This window comes from Electrona antarctica, assembly GCF_951216825.1.
Source record: "Electrona antarctica genome assembly, chromosome: 22".
NCBI classification, from domain to species: Eukaryota; Metazoa; Chordata; class Actinopteri; order Myctophiformes; family Myctophidae; genus Electrona; species Electrona antarctica.
In genome coordinates, this window is record NC_136805.1 from 36,226,394 (window position 1) to 36,240,432 (window position 14,039).

Below are 14,039 nucleotides of genomic sequence, written 5' to 3' on the forward strand. Positions count from 1 at the left end.
CATACTAGGCCCATACAAACCCGTCACCTGGCATGGGACAGCCAAGGATCTCTGCTCTCATGCAGATGCTGCCGCTGTTAAACCAGGAGCGAGGATTCACGCGGATGTACCGGGCGACCACTGGCTTCAGGAACAGGTTCTTGACCGGGATCTCCTTTTCCCTGTTGCCAATGAAGATCTACTGAGGCAAGCGCATACAATCCATAGTGAATAAACAGTTGAGAGCATAGGAGCTATTTTTGACATGCGACTCTGAATTTCACAGACTGTGATGAAGTTACAGCATTGGTTTTGTCTGTTAGCCGATAACAACGGGTTAGGTAATTGCAGGGCAATCATTCCTCCAGGCTATGTGAGGTAGATGCTGCAGGTGGGTTGGCAAACTAGCCAATCTGAGATATATTTAGCCTCTAGGCTATGGGATGTAGTGAGCGGTGGAGTACAAGCCTACTGCTTGTGAACGTGCAGCTTGGTTGTCTTCCCGGAGTTAAAGGGATAGTTCAGATTTTTTAAACGTAAGCTGTATGAAATACTTGCCATTAATATAGTGGTTGCAACTGTATTAATTGATTGCCCGAGTCCCATGGTGGGAGTGCTGCTCTGGTTTTGGTGAAATATTAAGTAGTTCCGGTCATTTTGTGGGGGGCACAGGGGGCCCCCCACAAAGTGCAACTTTCGTTCATTTTTTACCCCTCTATCACACGGAACTATGTTTTTTTTTGTCCATATCACTACGCCCAAAAAGTACTTCCATGTGATAGAGGGGTCAAAGTTGAACGAAAGTTCTGCTAATATTTTAGAAATAGGTCAACAATACAAATTACGTTATATTTGTGAATTAATTTACTTTTACTGCGTGGCCCCAGTGCCCCCCACAAAATGACCGGAACTACTTAATATTGACCAAAACCAGAGCAGCACTCCCACCATGGGACTCGGGCAATCAATTAATACAGTTGCAACCACTATATTAATGGCAAGTATTTCATACAGCTTACGTTCCAAAAATCTGAACTATCCCTTTAAGCTTTGTTTATATTCACGGATAGCTCCTGGTCAGTGCTGATCACGACAAAACTAAGAGGGGGGAAAAAAAGTGTTGACCAGAAAACTGTTGTTCATTGTGACATAAATAATGTATTTTATACAGTAGTCATTTAAGTAACAGATGTTTGGACTGAAGAAGTATGGTATGATGAGTCCGCAATATTCAGTTCAATTCCTCGAGAACAAACCTGAAATGAAAGAGGCTGAATGCACTTCAAGCTTATTTTTTTAACCGGTCGTGAAACAGTCTCTTTTACTTTGAGTTATTGCTATTTCATAGGCCTGTTTATCTATTTATCATGGTTCCGGTATCATTTCATTGTATCATAAACAGGATTAATGTTACTGGGCGACGTCTTGTAATGTAATATTCACTGGTGTAATTTGTGCAGGTCAACGTAATTTCATCCATCCATCCACGTAATTTGTGATTATTTTATAAATAGTTGTGTGGTCTAATTTTACACACTAGTAAACTAGTTCATACACTTCCTCCCAAATGTTAGGGTTGTCTACTCCATGGTTTTGGCTTGGGACTCCCGGAAATGCTTTGGCCATGTCTCGCGACCCCCATGGGAATTGTATATTCGAGCCTTGCACCGTAAGAACTTTATTCTAACCTGGAGTGTTGCGGGTTGTCTGCTTCGGCAGTACTTTCTTGCTCAGCCATTCAGTTGCAAATATTTAAATTTAAATAATTTGGGACCCCCCCCCCCCCGAGGGGTCACGACCCACGGGTTGAGAACCCCTGGTCTACTCTATACAAGGGGTAGGCAAACTTAGGTACGAGTGCCAACATTGGCACAAAGGCACACTGGCACTGACTCAGTGTGTGAGTAGCCTCAGAATCCCAGACGTTTTTAGTGTGTGAGAGAGTATTTTTGGTTATTTACAAGAATGTAGTCAAATAAAATGTATAATGAAGTCCCTCGCATTTGTATGTAAATTACATCCTGCACATTCTACTTTCATTAAAACTCAGATAATTGACACTGGGTGAAAACATGGTTTACAAAATCGTGGGATAAAAAATTAAGAAAAGAAAACTGACTGGGGAGGGAGATAGTCTGTGAGATAGTTGGCTTATTGCTATTGAGTCTATTGATATAACAATGTGAAAGAAAAAAATTCAAAAAGGCTGCATAATCGCACAAACTTCCCGCATATTTCACCCCATAAAATCACATAATGCCCCTCATACTTTTCGCATATTTCACATATATCACATGCATATTTCACCCCATAAAATCACATAAAGCCCCACATATTTCACAACTTTCGGCATTTCAACATTTCAACATTTTTCACATATTTCGCAACTTTCCACATTTCGCAACTTCCCGCAATTTCACTGCATAAAATCACAGAATTATTATTACATATTTCATCACAAAATCAAGGATTTTAGCCTGCATAATCAAGGATTCTTGCCTGCGTTTTTCTGGAGGGTCTCTATATAGTATAATTCTAATTTAAATATGGTTCTATTGGCTTAGTTAGCTTCACCTTCAACACTCAAGAAAGTAGTGTAATGTCTTTCTTTAGGAACAACCCAAGTATAGAACTTAATGACAGCTTGAGTTTATTAAATCCTCTAAGTGGGATGTTTCTTTTCACCACCTTTGCCATTTTGAAAGATCATTTGGCACAAATGTTGGTAGAGAGGGTTGACGTGGGAGGTGGGAGTTCAGAAGTACATACCATATTTGGCATCATTACCAGAATGAATGTGCACATTTAGGCTTCATCAAAAGGTATTTTTACTTTGTTTTGCTTTCACCATATCATGGCCAAAAACTTTCAGTTAAAAAAAATCATTGCACTAATTAACACCTTTTAGTGTGATGATTTCCCATTTCCCAGCTGGGTCCTGCATCAACCATGTCGTTCATTATCCCTTGCTTGTCATGCTTTAGTCGGTTAAATTCCCTTCCCAGTGAGAACGACAAACTGAACCCCGTTCTATTTTTTGCCATTCGCTTATACCGAGCCCCCAGAACAGCGGTATAATGCTGCGTTCACACGAGGCAGATGCAAAGATCACAAGATATTTGTCGCTTTGCATATCTGTTGCTTGCACGGCGGTGGTTGACGTCATCAAGTGTGCGTCCGTAGTGACGTGTGTCATTGCCAGTTGTAACGTTGTAGCTTTGCATATGGACGTTGAACCCAGCTCAGCTTCTTCGATTTGTAGCTTTGAAGCTTTTGCAGCAGCTACAAACGTTGGATGCATCTTTGTATCCTCATGTCGCTGGCTTCCATTGACAATGAATGGTAGACTGTATCTTTGCATCTGCCTGTGTGAAGGCAGCATAGGGCAGACGCAAAGACGCAGTCTACCATTCATTGTCAATGGAAGCCAGCCCCATGACGATGTAAAGACGCAATGATGCATGTATTCTCCATACTCCCATTCATCTTTGCGTCTGCCTGTGCAGTGAACGCACCATTACAGTGAAGTTGCTGTTGCCTGGTCGTCAAATCTGGGATTTAAAACGCTACTGCGCCTTTTTTAAACGTATAGCATACTTGGTGCTCAAGTTTTCTGCATTTGAGCACCAAAATGTGGTGCGCTGGTGACCAACTTTCATTGAAATGAATAGGTGGGGGCGGGGCTGTCCGCCCTCTAGATACATTATAGCCTCGATACCCAGGCTTTCATTTCGTCTGCGCGAAAAATGAAAGCCTGGATTTACGCATGGGCTGCACTGGCCTAAACGTGGGAGTCAACCCTTCCGCGTAGGCGTCGCTTCAAATGATGTGACGTCAGGGCTCTGAGCGGTGTGCACCCCTCAAAATAACACCGTGAGGAAATCATTACCAGTGGAACTTCAAACGAGGCTATGTGAGGGAAATGAGGAGAATGGCTGAAGAACCCACCACACCGTCTAAGAAAAAAACCAACGTGTGCCGAAATAACTTTGACAGTCCGTTAGAATGGTATACTCCAGCAACCAGTGGCTTCTGGTCGAGACCGGGGCTGACGGACAGATCGGTGAACCAATCAGGGTGTGCGTAAATCTGAGCCGCGGCCCTCCCATCTAGGCCAGAAAGGTCTAGCGCTAGCTCAGGCTAGATACATTATAACTCCATATGGCTTAAAAAAACATTATTTTTTCTTCTTGCAAAAATGTCTCTAGATGTCTTTGGGCACTCCAGGGGGTTATTATAAAGACGTCTGGAGACGTCCTGGGCATACAATGTTTAAAATGACTGGTTGAAGCAGGCTATACGAGGGGAATGATGATAAGGACTAAAAGCATCTGTATGTCAGGCAATGCTTTCCACAAAATCCAATTAGCCCTTAAACGTAATGTCCATCACTCACCAAGTCGTCCTCCGTTCTGTTCTTCAGTGTAACCCAGGTGTGGCTGTCATTGCTCACCAGCACTTTGTATGATGTCACCCAATCACTCCTGGCCGGTGGTAATGGAGAGGAGAGGAAGAGAAATGTCTTGTTAGGCTGAGGTGTCCGTGACTAAATGGAGCGGCCGGCACGCCTCCAGACGAGCACATGTCTCCTCTGATGAATGTTGGTTTAGAAACAGGTTAGGTGGTCAAACCGTGACCCCTTAGAACATTAGTTACAATCTGCCCACGTGTCAGTTCAACTAACGGCCAAGCTACACCAGGCCTTTCTCGCACAAAACGCGCGCGTTTACCCTAAACGCGTGCGTTGAATTTAGGTCCAGTCCTATTTTAAAAAATCACACCCGTGTGAACTGAGTGGTGCAACTCCCCCCCCCTCTCTCTCTCTCTCTCTCTCTCTCATTAGCAGGCAACAGTGCAGCACTATCTCTCTCTCTCTGTTTCTGGCACGACAGCGCCCCTACTGGTACTCATGAGTCACACATGAGTCACACAGGTTAACACATAGGTTAACACATAGTCACGGACATAGCTGTTCCTTGGAGTGGTTGCACCACTCAAAAACGCACGCGCGGGCCGCGCGTTTAGGGTAAACGGGCGAGAAAAGCCTGGTGTAGCTTGGCCGTAAATGAGAGAAATATGTCGAGCGCACCCTTCGTGGATTCTATCCAACTAGCTGTGTAATTGCGAAGAGAGAATTCTGCTGCAGCACAAGAAAGACATCAGGAATATGCAGTCAAATTAATGTAATTATTTGAATTGCAGGAGTTCTTTACAGTAGATAAGACTTTTAATTCAGTTCATAGACAGTACTGTAGCACCGCAGTAAGGATGAAACAAAGATACATACAGGTAAGGGTAGAGAACAAGTACCGGATAAGTAGTAACACTAGTACAAATACGAAAGATGGTTTAACCCATTTTGGGCGGGAACCCCCTTTGGTGTTTTAAACATTATGTTATCATTTAGCTATTGAAAAATAGCAGATCTACAAGCTCATAGGTCTGCTATTTTTAAAAAATCGTTAAAATGTGCCTCAAATCTTCAGAAAATTGTCATGATTTAGAAAACATTTTTTTTTTAATTTCGACGTCGGGCCTGAATGGTATAAAGTGGACAGGCTGTGTATTGAATATATAGGCCTCTGTCTGAATGCAGGCCGCCGCGCTCTGCAAATATGCACTGTTCAGTGATTCCTGGATGTAGTTAGTACATCAGTCTCGAGCTAATTGCCTCACTTTTGGGTTGTCACCGCGCCAAGCCACATTCCTCGTGTGAACCTAACACTTCTTGGCAACAAAATAGTTTCTGATTCTGCCCACAGACTCTGTTCCTTTTACAGTATAGTAGCAACCTTAGAATATTAATCGAGAGCAACTTATTCAGGGCACAGGGAAGACATGACACCTCCAACTTCAAGAACACTCTCTCTCGTGCCCATAATTGGAACTCATGCACAAACGATGGTACCGATCACTTCATTGCACGTTTTTATATGAACACAGCTACTACTACTGCACCTGATCTGTCTGGTTATACGGCAGGGTGACAGATAAAGGCATCACACGGTCAGTGGGCTATTCTGGTAAGAATTCCCTGGCCTGCTAATTAAAGCGCTAGCTGTTATGATCAGAAGTCCCAGAGCTGTAACGTCAGACGGCTAACCCAGCCCTAAGACGGCTAATTGCTGGGAAATTCTGTCCCTGCCGCCCAGGCCTCCATGTCTTCTGTGCACGGAGATGGTGCAGAACTTGAAGGGAAATTGCACGCGCGCGCGCACGCACACACACGCACACACATACTCGCAACACACACATACTTGCACGCACACACGCACAGCACTGCTGTAACTACACAGCAGCAGTTTCCAGAGGTCTGTGCCACCCTTTCCAATTAAGGAGTACAAAGGCCAGAATGTGTCAAATATTATTAGAGGTCAGACGCAGAGTGAACGTAGCTTCTTGGAAAAATTTGATAATCAGCAGAAAGTAAATGGTTTGTTTGGTGAACTGAGGACCTTGTTCCATTCTTCCCCAGATGCAGCTATCCTTTCTTTTATTTTTTACGATCGGATGCTTCAGGAAGGTGTTTTGACCGAAACGTTGGAAATTTAATAAAAAGTGTTTCTTTATTGAGCCAAGAGAAGACCGTGTGCTATAGTGTCTCCCTTTTCTTACATTTTTAACCACTTGAATGGTTCCTACACACGATCAGGATGCGAGTGATTTTTTCCCCCTGTGCGATTAATTAGCCTGAAAGATGAAGTGACACAATTTGTGTTCATAACAAGATAGATTTCTCACCGCGATAAATTAAGGCATCAACCTGTATGGACTACCAACTACAGTATATTAATAATTGTGATGCTAAATACTCCCGCAATAGAGAGTATGCGCATGCTTAAAGTGAATGGCACATCGAGTGGCAAATCGAGTGGCAAGGCAACAGGCAAAGTGAGTTTAACATTGTTTAATGTTGTTTAATGCAATCAGATAAGACTTTTCTGTGTGGATGTATGGGCTGTCAAGGCCAGAAAGTAGTTTTTGCCACTCAGTAGGCGTTCCTGCATAACTTCCTGGTTTGATGATGATGTCACACGCATACCCTCTATACTTACCCGCAATATCATTGTCAATCCACTAGCCCCGATACGTTTCCTCAGTCCCTATACGCTCATTCTGTAGCTCCGAGATGAGGTCACGTCTATCCCCCCTCCCACTGCGGTTCAGAAACGGCGTATGATTTCCAGAAAGAACGCTGCGTACCCTTTTCCCAGTGCGCACTGGGCAGACACTCATACAGCACCTTTCCAAAAAATTAGAATATCATGGAAAAGTTGGTTTATTTCCATAATTATTCAAAAAGTTTAACTTTCATATATTATAGATTCAGTGCACACAACATAAATTATTTAGTAGTGGGCAGACACTGCATCTCTTTTCAACTTGTGACAGCTGATGCTTGTACTGTGAAGGCAAAAGTTTCTGAACGTCTCATCCTCCATTTTTACGCGTGCTGAAAATAGCCGATCTACTAGCTCACAGCGTGTTGCGGAGGCGACACATCGTGAGCTTGCAGATCAGCTATTTTTTAGCACGCTGATGCAACAGGTCGTACGGCGAAACATAAGATGGCTTCCCCTTTGTTTTTAGCCGAGGCGACGTACACAGTCAACAGAGTCAGACACACATGGCTATTGGCTCCTCGATGCAAAATAAACTGTGTCATGTTCTGCAGCAGCACCCACTCGCCGCTTAGCTCTGGTCCATAGCCCTAATGCTAGGGTAGAATTAGCATTAGGGCTATGGATCAGAGCTACTCTCGCCGCTATGCCTGTCCATTCTCCAGGCACTGGAACAAGCCACTCGTGCTGCCGTCTCCCACAGGGACCGACCCTATTATAGATTCAGTGCACACAACATAAATTATTTAGTAGGCTATTTATTTGTTTATTTTTACACAATTTTGGCTTCCAGCTCATAAAACCCACTAAAATAGAATTTCAAAAAATTAGAATACTGTGAAGAAATCACCATTTACTCCTCAGTAAATGGTGATTATTGTTTTAATCTGAATGTCATATTAGGAAATCAGGATCAAATCAATCAAAATATAGTACTTTCAAAACAGAAATGTCAATCTCCAATACTTGGTTGGGAATCCCTTTGCCTTCATCACTGCCTCGATACGCCGTGGCATTGAGGCAATCAGCCTGTGGCATTGCCCAGGAGTTATGGAAGCCCAGGTTTCCTTGATGCTTGCTATCAGCTCTTCTTTGTTTTTGGGTCTGGTGCCCCCCATTTTACTCTTGACAATACCCGGGCCCACAGATTCTCAATGGGGTTTAGGTCCGGCGAGTTGGCTGGACAGTCAAGCACTGTGATGGCATGGCCATCAAACCAGGTTGTGGTGCTTCTGGCGGTATGGGCAGGGGCCAGGTCCTGCTGGAAGATGAAATCTGCATCTCCATACAGATCCTCTAAAACATTCAGGTAGACTGTTGTGGTGACCTTGGATTTAAGAAAGTAGAGTTTACCAACACCTGCACTGGACATTGCACCCCAAATCATGGGGTGACTGTGGATATTTCACACTGGACCTCAAGCAGCTTGGATTCTGTTCCTCACCCGTCTTCCTCCAAACCCTTGGACCTTGATTCCTTCTGCCGAGGATCTGTATGGAGATGCAGATTCAGATTTAATCTTCCAGCAGGACCTGGCCTCTGCCCATACCGCCAGAAGCACCACAACCTGGTTTGATGCCCATGCCATCACAGTGCTTGACTTCTCCAGCCAACTCGCCGGACCTAAACCCCATTGAGAATCTGTGGGGTATTGTCAAGAGGAAAATGAGGGGCACCCGACCCAAAAAACAAAGAAGAGCTGACAGCAGTCAAGCATCAAGAAAACCTGGGCTTCTGTAACTCCAGGGCAATGCCATAGGCTGATTGCCTCAATGCCACGGCGTATCAAGGCATTGATTGAAGGCAAAGGGATTCCCAACCAAGTTTTGAAGATTGACATTTTTGTTTTGAAAGTACCATATTTTGATCGATTTGATGTGATCCTAATTTCTTAATATGGCATTCAGATTAAAACATTCATGCTCTGCAAAAACTGAAGAGTAAATGGTGATTTCTTCACAGTATTCTGTTTTAGTGGGTTTTATGAGCTGAAAGCCATGTGTAAAGATAAACAAATAAATAATTGAAATTTACGTTGTGTGCACTGAATCTATAATCTATGAAAGTTAAACTTTTTGAATGGAATTATGGAAACAAACCAACTTTTCCATGATATTCAAATTGTTTGGAAAGGTGCTGTATATATTTACTTAAGTAAAAGTAGCAATATCACACTAGGAATAGCAAAAGGCCTGTAGGCGTATTCAAAACTTTACTTCACCAAATATCGAGTAATATACACAGTACTTACAAACATAAAAGTAGGCCGCGTGCACGCGCGTGCGTGTGTGTGCGCTAGGGCTGCACGATTTTGCCTAAAAAAAACCCCTCGATTTTCTTCTCTGAAACCTCGATTTCGGTTTCGATTTCGATTTTTTTTCAGTAAAATAAATCCATTGTCTCAAAATAGGTTTTTATTTTTTTTAAATGCAAACAAATGTGAATTTTCCTATTGGAATAGTCCAAACCTTAAAATGATCCCTGGCTATAAGACAAATATGCCTTAAAACATTACACTTGCCCTCTATGAATAAAACTAAATAAAAACATCAATATTTTATTTCTTTCATAAATAGAGAATCTTTCAATCAATAGGGACTGCTCCTGTCGCAAGTTGATATATGTCCATGTGTGGTCCAGCACTATGGAATGCATATGCTAATAAAAACAACTTAATACTTCCTAAGAATAATGAGCATCAAAGCAATATTTAAATACTTTTTATTAGCATGTGCATTCCATACATTCCCTGGGGCTGGACCACACATGGACTGGACATTATGTCATATGACATCCTCAACTTGCGACAGGAGCAGTTCCTATTGAGTTAAAGATAAACAGTGTACACTACCTAACTTTATTTTATTAAAGAAATACAAATATTTAAGGTGTTTTAGTTATAGAGGGCAAGTATAGTGTTTTAAGGCATATTTGTCTGGCCAGGGATCCTTTTAAACAAAGAAAGATAAATCCCCTTTAGGATTAAACAAGTGAAAACGTTTACAATATGTCCAAATTAATTCTTAAAAAATAGCCAATTTAATGTTTAGGTGCCCACTCTTCCTGCACCCTTTTGCAATGTGAAATGCCACTGAATCTGTACAGGCCTAATCCTTTTCCATTTTGATTCTGTCTCGTCATATGGGCCATGTGAAAAATAATGATGCCACATCTCTTTTCAACTTGTGACAGCTGATGCTTGTACTGTGAAGGCAAAAGTTTCTGAACGTCTCATCCTACATTTTTACGCGTGCTGAAAATAGCCGATCTACTAGCTCACAGCGTGTTGCGGAGGCGACACATCGTGAGCTTGCAGATCAGCTATTTTTTAGCACGCTGATGCAACAGGTCGTACGGCGAAACATAAGATGGCTTCCCCTTTGTTTTTAGCCGAGGCGACGTACACAGTCAACAGAGTCAGACACACATGGCTATTGGCTCCTCGATGCAAAATAAACAGTGTACACTACCCAACTTTACGATAATAAGGGAAGGGACAGTAGGTCGGGACACGGTATTGATATTAAAGCTTCATGTTCTGCAGCAGCACCCACTCGCCGCTTAGCTCTGGTCCATAGCCCTAATGCTAGGGTAGAATTAGCATTAGGGCTATGGATCAGAGCTACTCTCGCCGCTATGCCTGTCCATTCTCCAGGCACTGGAACAAGCCACTCGTGCTGCCGTCTCCCACAGGGACCGACCCTCCACTATGTCGGAACTAAAACCTGTCCCCGTAAAAAGTCTGCATGTGAGAGACTGCAACACGAGCGTCCCAACTCCCAAGTTCCCAATCTGCTCCAGCACCTGGAAAACAAACATGCACAGCGGCGTGTACCGCTGTGCATGTTTGAGATTTACCGTAAATGCCCTAATTAAAGGGAAAAACGATTTCCGATTTTCTTTTTTTGACATCGTCCAAATCCAAAAATCGCGATTTCGATTAAAATTCGATTAATCGTGCAGCCCTAGTGTGCGCCTGCGCGTGGGACTGCTTCGGAATGAGAATGTGAGTCTGTATGCAAACTATGCATACCTGCATGCAAATAGACCAAGAGATTGATATCCACCACTTTCACAATGGCAGAACTTTAATGGAACAATTATTCTGTGAGGAAGATAAGAGGCCCGGCAGTGAAAGAACTTAAGAAGGAATAGCGAGTGAATAAAGTTGGTGCGAGGATGGACGACACCCATCTCTCTGTTCTGGAAGTGCACGAGGGAGATGCCATGAACACTTGATTTTAGCATTTTTCACGACAGGTTAGGTTGAAACGCGTCTGATTGTTGCTCTGTCCATGGAAAATAAAACTAAGTGTGCTTGCTGGGTGTTTTCTCAGTTTCATGATAATGTTGAGCCGTGCACCTTAAGGCTGTTGTTTGGAGTGTTAATGCTTAGGCATTCTGTATTGCAGTGCTTTTGTCTCTGTAGCCATATTGACATGACATAGTAAGGTAAACACAAGCCGTACCAAATAATACTAATTAAAGTTCCGTCCCACTTAATGTGGTAGAACCTTTCCAGTAAGCCAATTATATTCATGTACAGTACAATAGCAGCACCCTGACTCGGGTTGACCTTAAATGGAACACAACATTAATTAGTATCATTGGCAACATCTGTGTTCTATTTTATTTCTTTTAGTTACTTTTTTAGTTACTTTTCACAGAGATGTACAGTCAAACCCTGAGTGATAATTTAGGTGCACAGAACAAAACAAAACGACTTATAAAAGGGCCAAGGGCAGGTGCTGTTCTACATGGTGTGGGAAAGAAAGTTTTGTTTTATTACTGAAGAATATCCTTGACCTTTACATAGTCAAACATTAGCTAGCTGGTGGGCTTTCAGTATGCACTAGCTTGAGGGGAGAGACATGTCTCATTCAAACGGTGAAACCAACGCACCGGAGCAAGTCTGTAGGAGTGGCTTTGTAGTTGTACTCACGACCACAGCGAGCTCCTGCCTTGTGTGATGACCCCGGTGAACTTGGTGAGCCTCCTGCCGTCCACCTCAAACCACTGGAGTGGGTCGTCTCTTCCGGCACACCAGCCCCCGTCATACAGGTCATCTTCATAGATGCCAGCCTGCCCGGGGGAAAGAAGCAGCTCAGCTGAGATTCTGTTTCAGACTCGCATGCGCGCACACACACACACACACATGCATGAACGCACACGCCCACAAAGACTGTGCAGGTGCTCAAGAGGCAGCGCTGCAGACTTGAGACTGGAGTCGGAAAAACAGCACTTGTAACTTGACCAGCTAGGGCTCCTCTGTTGTGAGACTTGACTTAACTGGCGGAATTGACTGCTTCAAAGCTTGACTTGAGACTCTGAGACTCACTGTATGAATGAGCTCTACTGCTGGAGCAATAACCTTATCCAAAGAAAAACACAACTCCAACTGTGTCACCAATCACCATCACAGGCCTTCTGTATTTAATCCTTTTGCTTGGCGCACAGTTCTGTGTTTGTGTGGTGCTTATTTGGAGTAACGTTGTTAGTAACCGATTGTAGTGATGCGCAGGAGCGGGAATTGAACCCCTGTCTCCCACTCGCCAGATCGACACACAACCTGTTGTGCCAATATGGCTGAGCCCGATTGGCAGGGCTGTAACTGTTGTGGGCCGGGTCTTGGCTGGGTGCCACACTAACATGGGTATTAAATTATGGGGATGAACAGAGGTGGAGACTTGAGACTTAACCATATCATTGTGTATTGGACAAATGTGGGAAAATATCTACATGGGTAATCATACATAATAAATGCTTCGATTTGTGGTTTGCATGTTAATCTGTGAGTAGGAGATGAGCGTATACTCGTTAACATGTTACGCCTACAGCACTTAAACTCTGCTCATCTTTCACGTTATAATGAGTAATAGTGTGTTATTGTGCATCTCGGCTGAGACTACAAAGTGCTACTGTGTGAATATAGGCGAGGTTATTTGGACTGGCAGGATCGTGGCAGCGCTGTACAAGGGAGTGAACAGGGAGTGACTCCAAGCAAGGGAAAGATGAGATATACACTGTACAGTAGGAGTGCAGGCCAAATCTCCCAGACAAGCAAGAGTGCTGAAAACCCCCTGCCTGTCGCTCTCTGATACAGCTGACTGCATCTCTGAATTTTCTCCAGCAATATGTGCGGATACAGTACATTTTACTCGACGTGTCTCGAGGATACATCGCATCGTGGTGACACTTACTTGGCGTCGGCTATTTAGCAGCTAAAAATGTTAACCCAATTATAATGTGTATCAAGCACCCTCCTCCATCCAAAAAGGCCAGAACAACTAAGTATAGTGCTGTGATGAATTGGGGTTGTTGGCTGCTCACAATGTTAAGAATATGCTGACAGCAGGCTGTGTTCATCCCTGTTCTGACAGCGTGAGTTGTAAGTGCATTTTAGCAATATATCTTAATCACTGACACGTCAGCTGTCACGTCACTTTGAGTTATGCCACTCTCCTTTGGTCTTTGCACTTAAAAGCCCACCAAAAACTGAATATGGAAGAATCCATGGAGACTTTCCTTTGGCCTTGGCCTTAACTTTTCCATGTGTACAGTACAGTTGGGTGCCACCGATATTGTCCCTTATTATTTGACCCATTTAGGCCTGACCTCAAAATTTAAAAAAATCCTTCTAAATCCTCCAGTTTTCTGAAATAAATATTTTTATTATTTTCAAAAATAGCAGACCTACAAGCTCATAGCGCGCCACCGAGTGGCGCGCTATGAGCTTGTAGATCTGCTATTTTTCAATAGCTAAATTATAACCTAATGTTTAAAACACCAAAAGGGGTTCCCGCCCAAAATGGGTTAACTGTCCTTTTGCGCAGATCACGCAAACCTCAGCAAAAAGAAAAGGACAATATCGATGGCCTCCAACTTTACGGTATAACTCAAAATATGCGCATGTTCAATTATTGCTGGTGTTGCATTAAT

General features: G+C 43.2%; 1 protein-coding gene and 1 long non-coding RNA gene across 3 annotated transcripts in view; one reads left to right on the forward strand and one right to left on the reverse strand.

The window, feature by feature from the left end:
* Positions 1-14,039, forward strand: part of LOC306915581 — a 106,190-nt gene that overhangs the window by 25,892 nt on the left and 66,259 nt on the right. The gene's annotated exons all lie outside the window — the stretch shown is intronic.
* Positions 1-14,039, reverse strand: part of cpxm2 (carboxypeptidase X (M14 family), member 2) — a 54,143-nt gene that overhangs the window by 20,478 nt on the left and 19,626 nt on the right. The window contains exons 4-6 of the mRNA XM_079492996.1: positions 12,043-12,182; positions 4,376-4,463; positions 28-178 (exon numbers count right to left, since the gene is read on the reverse strand). Coding sequence (XP_079349122.1) covers positions 28-178; positions 4,376-4,463; positions 12,043-12,182 — 379 coding nt within the window. The remainder of the gene's footprint in view (positions 1-27; positions 179-4,375; positions 4,464-12,042; positions 12,183-14,039) is intronic.